The sequence below is a fragment of the Sinocyclocheilus rhinocerous genome, unplaced genomic scaffold (assembly GCF_001515625.1).
Source record: "Sinocyclocheilus rhinocerous isolate Xijiao unplaced genomic scaffold, SAMN03320098_v1.1 scaffold1065, whole genome shotgun sequence".
In the NCBI taxonomy this organism is placed as follows: domain Eukaryota; kingdom Metazoa; phylum Chordata; class Actinopteri; order Cypriniformes; family Cyprinidae; genus Sinocyclocheilus; species Sinocyclocheilus rhinocerous.
This window is the reverse complement of record NW_015628720.1, coordinates 433012-445030: the sequence shown is the minus strand read 5'-3', so window position 1 is coordinate 445030 and position 12019 is coordinate 433012. Positions and strand designations below refer to the sequence as shown.

The following is a 12019-nucleotide window of genomic DNA, read 5'->3' as shown; positions in this document are numbered from 1 at the left end:
AATATATGGATTCGCTGTCCACACGAAAACGCAAGGGTGGCGTTTTCAGATTTATCCACTCTGGGACCCGGTTTCAAAAAATATTGGTTTCACTCTCCCAAAACGCCGGATCCGTGTGGACGAAACGCCTATACGATACAAAATGTATGCGTATACAGCTAAACGCGTCTCCGTGTGGACGGGGCCTTAGACTTCCGTGTGTTACTATATAATCACTCATCTATCAGTGCTCACCCTTGTAGCAGAGGTTGTCTCTGCATCCTCCTCCATAGCTTGGTGGGCACTGGGAACAGGGGCGGCCATGTTGGTAAGGGGCTTCCCCGATCCAGTTCCCCCTAGAAAAAGGGCACGGGTTCAGCATGAGTTTGGAAACGACTGCAAAATCTGCACATTTGACTGAGCGCTCAAAACACATTATCACATACTCTCACGGATCTCAAGACTGATTTAGGAAAACAATTCCCAGCTGCCAAATTAAATCATTAGCTTGGAAAAGAATAGCATATTCTGCCCTCTCCCAAAACGCCGGATCCGTGTGGACGAAACGCCTATACGATACAAAATGTATGCGTATACAGCTAAACGCGTCTCCGTGTGGACGGGGCCTTAGACTTCCGTGTGTTACTATATAATCACTCATCTATCAGTGCTCACCCTTGTAGCAGAGGTTGTCTCTGCAGCTTCCTCAATAGCTTGGTGGGCACTGGGAACAGGGGCGGCCATGTTGGTAAGGGGCTTCCCCGATCCAGTTCCCCCTAGAAAAAGGGCACGGGTTCAGCATGAGTTTGGAAACGACTGCAAAATCTGCACATTTGACTGAGCGCTCAAAACACATTATCACATACTCTCACGGATCTCAAGACTGATTTAGGAAAACAATTCCCAGCTGCCAAATTAAATCATTAGCTTGGAAAAGAATAGCATATTCTGCCCATGTTTTCCTTTCCTAAAATTCTCCATTTACTTTTCCATTTTCCTAAGGATGAATCTTTGCTTATAGCCTCCATGTTTTGAAGGATGGAACCTTTGCTTTAAGAAAGTTTCGTTCCATAGGCTCATCATCAGGAACAGTAATTAGCCATCTGGTGTTAAGTGAATAAACGTCAGCAGAAAGAGCTGGTCTTACTTGGGTGAGTAGTTGCAGACGAGATAGATGGCATTCTCCCAGATTTCTCCCCATACGTTCATACGGGGACACGTGTGAACAGCACAGCCGACACGGTTGGTCGTGGCCCAGACCAGCTGCAAATGAAGAGAAATATGCTATTATTAATGGTGTCTGCTAAGGCGCTTGCTTATACTCAGGATAATGGTTTTGTTCAAAAATACTGACATGTAAGTCATCTGGAATGTTGATAGAAGTGTGTTATTTTTTTCTAAGCAATCTTGTAGTTATAGTTTTCATCAGGATAATGATAAAATGAGCAAAACGTCCCATAGAACAATACACTGACAATGGACCCAAGCCAAATCTATAGGCTCTTTTGCAACCCAGGCGCATTGGAAATACGTGCCTATAAATACATAACACAAAGTGAAATGTCCAGTGAGTGGTGCTAAAACACGAGTTCAATACGTGACCCTGGCACGTTTTTATTACGTTTATACAGGCACATATTGCTGTGTATTTAATACGTTGCTTCAGGTACGTATTGCGGCGGTTCAGAATTCAAATATCCAGAGAGTGTCGCTAAAAGTTAAAGCTTTATCGTGTTGGAAATATCCCCTACACCAAACCCAACCCTAAACCTACCCGATAGTGTTAACAAATGCGAAACTGATATAATATATATATATAAATATAATATATAATATATAATATATATAAAATGATATTGATGCAGCTGTGCTATTTTAACTTCCTTATATGCAGGTTTGAACTGTTTCGTCGAACCGTAGTTTCACACGGTTCGTACCTGAGCTCTTTACCTCTCAAATGCAACTCTGCGTGAGCTATCGAACAAACCTACTGAATATGAAAACCCATACATATGAAGCTGGAAATGTGACGCTAACGCTCAAAAGTATCAGTTTTCAAATGTCGCAGCATGTTAAAATTGTTCTGAAGTCATAACAAAATATTCTTCTTGTAATTGTGCAAAAATTAGGCTTTCTTAATGGAAACTCTGGTCCTGTAAATCAGGAATAAAAGTTGTTGGAGTTTTACTGCCTCTAGTGTTTACTGCCTCTAGAAACTGCAGCGATTTGTACATATAGGTACATTTTTTTCAGTTTTGCGGAAATGTATTTAGAGGCACGTATTTCCAATGAGCCTGACTAGAGCCAGTAAGTAATCATACATAACGCCCTAGGAACCTCTTAGAAACACCCTAGAAACCATCTATAACACCTTAGCAACCACCTACAAAGACCTAGCAACTGTATAGCGATAAGAAACACTCCTACAACTAGAGATACTAAGCAACCATCCAGAACAACCTAGCAACCAGCTAGATACACCATAGAAACCACTTTAAACACCCTAGCAACTGTATAGCAATGTGGTAAAAGCTCTTTTTGACTTGAGCCAGTAAGCAACCATTTATAACACCCTAGCAATCACTCAGAAACAACCTGGAAACCATTTATAACACCCTAGCAACCACTCAGAAACAACCTGGAAACCATCTATAACACCCTAGCAACCACCTACAAAGACCTAGCAACTGTATAGCAATAAGAAACACTCCTACAAATAGAGTTACTAAGCAACCATCCAGAACACCCTAGCAACCAGCTAGATACACCATAGAAACCACTTTAAACACCCTAGCAACTGTATAGCAATGTGGTAAAAGCTATTTTTGACTTGAGCCAGTAAGCAACCATTTATAACACTCTAGCAACCACTCCGAAACAACCTGGAAACCATCTAGAACACCCTAGCAACCACTTAGAAACAATCTATAACACTCTAGCAGCTGTCTAGCATTGCATTAAAAACTCCAAGAACACCTTAGCAACTCCATCAACTGGCAACCACAAAACACTAGAAACAAGGCAGCAATTTCCTAATACAATGCACTTGTTGTGTGTATATATAAAAATGTTTACATTGTACTTATGTTATATCAGCATCCCTGCACAGAAAAAAAGACTAGCCTAAGTTAGTTGGCTGGTCTTAGCTGGTTTATGCTGGACTCCCAGCTTGGCTAAGATGTTCAGCTGTTTGTAACTGGTTGGTCAGCTGTTCTCCCAGCCTGACCAGTTAAAGAAGTGGTCAAAACCCCTCTAAAGTCAGCCTGCAAAAACTACAACCAGCTATGACCAGGCTGGAAGACCAGCTAAAACCAGCTGTGGATCTGTTACAATAAATTAATGTATTGTATTAATTACACTGATGACTCTACCCCTACCCCTCACCCTACTTTAAACCTAACTATACAACAAAACATGTGCCTAACCTTAACCCTCCTCAATAGCACCAAACATGTTTGTCAATTCACCATAAACACAATATCATGTTCCAGACAATATTTTTTTTGACCAAAGTAAGACACCTAAGATAAAATGATGCCAAACTATTTTCTTTTTGCATGCATGAAAGATGCAGGTCCATTTGCTGTTGATGTCGAAACCGTAAAAAAGACATCCATATTGCCTCCACTCTGCAGGAAGTGGTCTCCGTTCTGGGGCAGCAGCAGTAGATTGATGGGGCCATGGGGGCTGTGAATAGAGACTGCCCTCTTTCATTCTGCCCTGTAGGGCGGAAGGAGAAGCTCCTCAAGTGTGACCGGGCCAGTTTCCTGAAAAACTTCCCTTCATCCACTCTTATCCACACAAACAAAGTAATGCCACACCATTGAGCTGTGGTCAAGGCCCTCGCTGATTCGCTTAAGCACAATAGGGTTCACCGGGTGCAGCAGTGCAGCACGAGCCAAACCATTTGACTGTGAAATGAAAGGGAAGCGCTTACTCAGACTTTTTTTTTTTCGTACATACAATTAAACCGTAGTGGGTTTGCATATAACCTCGTAGAATGCAATCGAGGGAGCACGTCTCAATGCTCCCTCGGGAATGCACTTCCTCTGCAGAGGCCGCAGACGGTGTTGGCCATGGGACAATGATATAGCAAACTAATCAGTCTCAAAAAAACACAAACTCAAGCTTAACCCTGAGGGATCGTCTGGCACCGAGAAGATCGTGGAGCCTCCAGACCTGCTCTACAGCACGTGAGAGAGGAGGGAAACGGGGAGAACCGTGGCACGGATTTGGCGCGGATCCCCTACGACTCTGCGTTCTGCATCTTCAAAGGAATTCGGGTTAAACAGGAAAATGATTCAGGAGTCTGGGAACGGCTTCCAGATGCTTGTGACCTGCTTTCAGAGCTGAGCGAATGTGTATTTTCACAAACTCATCCCAGCGATAAAGTAAAGTCTACAGTTAAACCGTAGTGGGTTTGCATCTAACCTCGCAGAACGCAATTGAGGGAGCACGTCTCAATGCTCCCTCAGGAATGCACTTCCTCTGCAGAGGCCGCAGACGGTGTTGGCCATGGGACAATGAAACAGCAAACTAATCAGTCTCAAAAAACACAAACTCAAGCTTAACCCTGAGGGATCGTCTGGCACCGAGAAGGTCGTGGGGCCTCCAGACCTGTTCTCCCACATACAGCACGTGAGAGAGGAGGGAAACGGGGAGAATCGTGGCACGGATTTGGCGCGGATCCCCTACGACTCTGCGTTCCAATGCTCCCTCGGGAATGCACTTCCTCTGCAGAGGCCGCAGACGGTGTTGGCCATGGGACAATGATATAGCAAACTAATCAGTCTCAAAAAAACACAAACTCAAGCTTAACCCTGAGGGATCGTCTGGCACCGAGAAGGTCGTGGGACCTCCAGACCTGTTCTCCCACATACAGCACGTGAGAGAGGAGGGAAACGGGGAGAATCGTGGCACGGATTTGGCACGGATCCCCTACGACTCTGCGTTCTGCATCTTCAAAGGAATTCGGGTTAAACAGGAAAATGATTCAGGAGTCTGGGAACGGCTTCCAGATGCTTGTGACCTGCTTTCAGAGCTGAGCGAATGTGTATTTTCACAAACTCATCCCAGCGATAAAGTAAAGTCTGAGAGGACGTGAGGCTATTGCTCAACCCCTCCTTTTGTCCTCAATTTTCTCTGTTGTCGTCTCTCTTGAACTTTGGTTGGTCTCTCGTTCCTGCTCTCCTTTTCTTTGTGCATTGCATCTGTTTGATCTGGCATGTTCGATATGTTTTGACAGTATCCACATTACTTTTTCAAATACCATTTTCAAAAAAAAGAACGACAAAAATCCATGGGTTACTAGTGTTTACCTAAAGTGGCCCTAAATAGTATTTCGTCACTTGATTACACTTTAGTTTAGGGACCAATTCTCACTATTAACTAGTAGCTTATTAGCATATTATGCAAATTACTAATGTATATTACTAGCATATTTGCTGTTTTTAGTACTTATAAAACACATATTAATGCCTTATTCTGCATGACCATATTTTAGATCTCTTAATCCACCCCATACGTAAACTTAACAACTACCTTACTAACTATTAATAAGCAGCAAATGAGCAGTTTATTGAGGCAAAAGTCATAGTTAATAGGTAGTTAAGAGTGAGAATTGGTCCCCAAGCTAAAGTACATCACTTAAAGGGACAGTTCACCTAAAAATGAAAAATCTGTCATCGTCAACATGCCCTCATGTCGTTCCAAACCCATAGAGATGCAAATGAAGATATTTTTAATGAAACGTGAGAGATTTCTGTCCCTTCTTTGAAAGTCCATGCAACCAAATCTTTGACACTTCGAAAAGTACAATAAAAGTGATTCATGTGAATCAAGCAGTTTAATCCAAGTCTTCTGAACAGACACTATCGCTTTATAAGTTGAACAGAATTAATTTGCATACATAGAGCACATCAAATATGGTAAAAAGAATCTTAACCATACAGTACATGCTTGATGCACAATAACAAACCTCACTGGACTTTAAGGGGTGGACAAAAATGATGAGAGAATATTAAAAATATAGTAGTATTTTCATTAAAGTATTTGGGTGAACTGTACCTTTAAGCTTCATTTATAACATAAGAATTATCAAATCAAATGGTATCTGTAACAATTTCTAATTTACAATTTTTCCCACAGTGATTTTAGTGGATGGAGTCAGTTCCCCAATAGCATGTCCACTAAGATTTGACATCCAGGAAATGTCCAAATATTTTTCCCCCTTAATTTTGCATATTATTCAATAATATTAAATACTGTATGTACTATTTAATTATACCTGACAAACCATTTTTGCGCTACCTTTCTTTAATTACCATTTGATTTGATATTTTGTCATGTGACACAATGGCATTCACATATTTTTAAGACTAGCTCAGATGTCTAAATGCATTTTGGGACCATTATGTGTTACATGACACTGTTTTGTGTCAGGTTAATGAACACCAGTGGTCCATATGCTGCTTTCAAAGGCATTTCTATTTTAATGCAGGCCACACATGCAACTCATTAAACTCTAAACGCTAACTGGCACATGCACACCTTTGCACGCGGGTTTTAAAGCCATAAACAATGTCATGTTGTTTAGTCCCACAGAGATAATTGTATGTAAACTGTAAGCAAACTGCTCTTTCTCACTCACTTGTGTGTAGTGGGTGCACATGGGTCCAGAGCAGCGCTCAGGGCACCAGGGGTTACACTCATGTGGGTAAGGGTAGGTGTAGTCCTTCACCTCGTCGTACCAGGCCTGCACATGGTAGGCCGGAGAGCGGTACCTGTCAGGAGAGAGATGCAATAAATAATACAATTATGAATACTGTATCAGACCACAGTAACATACACAGTGTTTTATATGTAAAATGCATTTACATTCATTAATTTGGTAGATGTTTTTACACAAAGCAACTTAAAGAGCAGCATTTGTCAAACCCATGCCATTTACTTGTATATTCAGGTTTCATTTCTTTTGATACCTGAATAAGCATAAAAAAAATAATAATAGGAAATTCACCTGGGTGTTTGGTTGTGGATCACTTTGGTGAATTTTTGCTGGATTAAATGCTTATCCATAATAGTTGAAGTAGAAAATAAAGTTAATTTCAGCTCAAACAGTAGAAAATGGGGTTTAAATTCCCAGTGAATGCATGAACTGATAAACTGTATACTTTTGATCCAACAGTGTTGGAGAAAGTTACTTTTAAAAGTAATTCATTACAATATTGCGTTACTCCCTAAAATAGTAACTATTAAGTTACTTTTCATGGAAAGTAATGCATTACGTTACTTTTGAGTTACTTTTTAAATCTGGGCAGAGCTTCACTGACAGTTATGTTTAGGGGAGAGGTGGACCAAAATGTTTTTTGCACAAAAAAATCATTGCACAAATGAATTCACATTTTACGAATTCATACGAAATCACCACCTTGTAAAATGGTTCTGTTTTCTTGTGGGAAACTATATTGCATATATTGCTATATTGTTGATTTTGTATGAATTAACACAATGAAAATTATGCAAAAACACATTTAAAAAAAAAAAAAAAAAAGGTATGGGTTCCTATACTACGGACAAAGGACAATGGAAACCTTTTGCCTGTGAAGTGTTACAAAAAGTTACTGCAACTTAAGGTGTTTTGGATAAATGCATAATAGCAAATGTAAAGTACAAGGATAAAATACACAAAAGTTCCGAAATACAACACAAAAATGTCTGAATGAATAACTTGCCTTAAGAAAAAAATATATTTTTAGAAAAATATCTTTTCCAGATTTTTAGGCCTGGAAATCAGTTTTAAAATCCCCAAATATTTCCATGGTTTCCCAAGGCATTGTTAACACCATGTACGACTGGTTACTTTACAGGAACAGACTGATGTGGTCTTAGTAAATGTGTTTGTGCTAATACCTTCCCCAGTGCACTGCCAGGTTCTGCCCGATGGACATCAGTAGGTCTTTAGGTCCATGTTCCCACTGGCACTGTTCTGCCCAGTAGGTCGCTGACTTCTCCAGTTCATCGTCCCAAACCTGGTCATACACACACAAACTAAATCAAGCTCCCAGCAGAACACACAGAGTCCTTAATTCCCATATATTTGCACTGAGACTTTAACAAAACACTGAACATGCTGAGTTTTATTCCCAGATAATTCCCTTTGCCTTCCTCTGACTCTTCATCTTCACTATTGGACTAGGAATCAGGCCCAATACAACTAAAATATTGGCTACATGCACGCACATCAGAGTTTGGCTCACATCCACAGTAAATCCCCAGCAATCAGGGTTAAATGAGACAAATTTCCCAGCTTCTTTCTCCACCTGTAGGGAGGGAGGACTCACTTTGCACCTCAGAACAGGGTTCTTCACCTCTGAGGAACTCTCAGTAAATTTCCAACTGCATGATGGGTACAAACACTCACACATTCTCTAACCTCAGCTCTGAAGGTGCTGTTTGGGACTAAGCCACATTTCTGAAACCCTTACTTGTTTGCTGAGGCCTGGCAGTGGTTCTGAAACCCCTGCTTGTGGTAGACTCCTGTCTTTCTCAAAGGCATAAACCCAACTACATTAAACTCATGTTCGATTACCATACGCAAAGGTACACAGGGAACAGCAATAAAGCAGGACTGTGCTCTCTATAGGTCCCTAGTACACCTATGATTACTTAAAAAGTCCTACGGAAAACGTTTTTTCCTCAAAAACTCAATTTCCCACAATGCCTTGCTATGGAATACCATTGAGGCCTTCAAATGTGTGAAAGTGATGCAGGTGTATCCAGTTATGCTCAACTGAACCAAGAGCTTTTGCCAGGTCAAGTAAATGATGACAAAATGGTCATTTCTGGGTAAACTATAACTATAGCTATAAAGAAGTGCACTTAGTTGTGATGAATGTGCACTTGTAGTGTACTTCAAAACATAAAAGCATATTTTAAAAAAATGTATAAAAGGCCACTTAAGTGTACTTAGAGTACATTTTCATGACTGTTTCTTAACACAATTAAGTGGTTTTTGCTATAATGTAAAATTATAAAGTTTTACTTTAAAGTAGATTTTAAATCATTATGTTTTAATAATCTTTTGTCAAAAGTGTCATTTTGATGTGTTGACTGACATATTAAAGCACTTGATTTGAATCGTAGTGTGTTATTATATATTACATTTAAAATAATTTTTAAATGTACTAAATTGCAACTTTGTCATTACAAATGTTTAATTTCAAATATATTTAAATACAGTATTTACAAGTTTTAATAGAAATGGCATTAAAATATATTTTAGTTTGCCATAAATGCTTGTTAGTACATTCAGCAGTACACTTAACCATATTTCCAAGAAAATAGATGTAATAATGAAATTACATGTAGATGTACTTAAGTCCTACTTAAGTGGGTTAAAAACGCTTAAGTTCAACTAATTGCATTTCATATTAATTTAAACTACTTTGCATTTTCATTTAATTTCAATTAACATGCAACTAAGTGTTCAAGAACATTACACTCAGTGCGCACTTCAGTATATTCTTTTCCATAATAAGTACTCTTTTTGAACGTATTCTAAAGTGTACTTGTTTTTCACAAGGGAATCCCTTTAGCACTTGAAAAGGAAGGCAGCATACCTGCCGTTTCTGTCACATAACTGAAGCCTCATCTCTGGTCCAGTAATAATGTCACTAATCTTTGGCTCTGTTCTCTATCTATCAGTGTCATGGTTCCTGCGTCAGCAGGCGGCTAAACCTCAGTGTAATTGTCTCCACAGTAAAAAGGCACCACACCACGCTGGCAGGATTACACTTGTAAACTCAACATGTCTTTTCCAATGAAGCCAGTACTTGGCACCTACACAAACCTAAAGATATTTACTGGAGCAGAAAAAAAAAACGATGAATGCTGCCAACACAATATGCAATTAGTATAAATCAGGGTCATTAATGCAGAACAAGTGTTGGTTTTAAACTACTGATTCAACTACTGTTTTTTTCAAACTACTGATTCCAATAGTCTAATGCCTGCATGTTGCTAAGCTAACAGTGTTATAATCTAATAAGCATAACAAACCTTGTGAAAAAGAAGTGTGCTTAATTGTATTGAATGTACACTTCAAATCATAAGCGTTTTTTAAAAAGCTATATTTGCAGATAATATTAATAAAATAAAAGGTCACTTAAGTGTAAAGTGTAAAAAAGAGTATACTTTCATTACCGACTCCTAACACACTTAAGTACACTTTTTAAAAGTGCACTTTGTAATAAAGTAATAATAAATTAAACATTTTATTTTAAAGTGCATTTTAAATCATTATGTTTTAATAATTTAATGTGTTGACTAACATACTAAAGCAAAGTACTTGATTTGAATTTCAACTGTAGTGTGTGGTGCGTATTCATTTTTACATTTAAAGTAAATATATTTTAAATGCACTAAATTGGAATTTCATCAAATTTGTAATTACAAATATTTTAAAATAAATGACATGCACCTTTCAAGAGAATATAAATTTAAACTATAATACATTTTCATTTAATTGCAATTAACGTATTTAAGCGTCTAAAAACATTCCATTCATTTAACTTAAGTATATTCTTTTAATGTATATTATTTTCCATAATAAATACTTTTTAAAAGGTATGCTAAAGTGTACTTTTTCATAAAGGAATACATAGCACACACAAAACATTGGAAAGAGTAATGCATTTTTAAATAGATTGAATTTGATACTTTTTGGTATTGAATGATTATTTTTGTATTTGTAATCAGTAATTCTCTCGATTTATTTGCCATCTTGTGTGGAAAATTTCAGCTTGTCGCATCGTAAACTTTCCTTCAGCATTTTAAACTTAAATAAGATCTTAGAAATCAACATAACTTTATTCCCTACTTTTTGAAACAGTCTTTGTGTCTGCAGCACACTTTTGATGGCCTAAAATGCTTTCTATGAAGGCAACTCTCTAGGTTTTGGAACAGAATCTCCTGAGTTTTCAGCTCAGTTCATTTTAGAGTCTCTATACAGACCCTCAATATTACAATAAATCATAAAAAAGTTGGTGTGAGCGTAAAATGACTCAAACTGTGTTCCATTCTCACCATGTACTCCATGTTGGAGGCGGTCGGGTACACCTCTCCTCTCAGCTTGTTGTGCAGTTGCAGGATCTCCTCTCTGTCTGACCACCTGATGGCTCTGCGAGTGCGTAAAGGCGCATCAGCTTTTGTGTCGTTGGGCTCCAGCTCGTCCTGGTAGCGTTGCATCAGTTGCCTCAGCTCCAGAGAGTCAGGAAGGAAGAGGGAAGCAGCCAAACTGGCACCCAGGAATAGCAGGGCAATGGAAACAAGCCTGTGCATGGCAGCGGTGATGCTTTCAGGGTCGGAGTACAGTAGACTGCCTTGTGTGAGCGTGTCTTCAGGGCTCTATTCTGAAAAATCTGGAAAGAAATATGGTTTCCATGAGGACAAGCGTTGGGAAAGTTGTCGGAGCAAACGCTGGATAGTAAACACACGTCCATGTGTTTACACACAAAGAGAAATCAGTGCTTCAAATAGGAATTTGCTAAATTGGTTTCATTAGTCTCTCTTATTGCATCCTGACTAAACATAAACCACAAATATATGAACACAAACAGAATCCAATAACAACAATCATAGAGGGTTGCTGTTCTGGAACGACATGAGAGGCATCCATCCATGTAGTGCAGCAACTGCTTCTTTGCTTAAACTAATGCTTATCCTAATGCTTGTGTTACATTTCACCCCAAAATAAGTAATTTTGCGTAAAGCAAGCACAATTTTAAGAAAAACAAGATTAATTGGGATATTACTTTCATGACAGTTGAGAACATTCCTTCCCGAATTTATTTTCTAATTTTACTGTAATACCTAATCATATTAACTGTATCACTACTGCAGTAAAAATACTGATATACAATGTTTTCAATTTAAAAGAGCATAAATTAAAGTGGTTATCTTTTCTTTAATACCTAAAAACGTCACTATACCACTGTAAAAATATTGAAATAAAGTTTTTAAATAAAATTAACAAATTAAA

At 38.7% G+C, this 12019-nt stretch overlaps 1 protein-coding gene across 1 annotated transcript in view; it reads right to left on the bottom strand.

Moving 5' to 3' along the window:
* The window catches only part of crispld2 (cysteine-rich secretory protein LCCL domain containing 2), a 21285-nt gene extending 9798 nt beyond the window's left edge, over positions 1 to 11487 (bottom strand). Inside the window, exons 1-5 of the mRNA XM_016550083.1 lie at positions 11065 to 11487; positions 7891 to 8009; positions 6629 to 6761; positions 1127 to 1242; positions 235 to 335 (exon numbers count right to left, since the gene is read on the bottom strand). Coding sequence (XP_016405569.1) covers positions 235 to 335; positions 1127 to 1242; positions 6629 to 6761; positions 7891 to 8009; positions 11065 to 11319 — 724 coding nt within the window. The 5' untranslated portion in view covers positions 11320 to 11487. The remainder of the gene's footprint in view (positions 1 to 234; positions 336 to 1126; positions 1243 to 6628; positions 6762 to 7890; positions 8010 to 11064) is intronic.
* Positions 11488 to 12019: the final 532 nt, after the last annotated feature.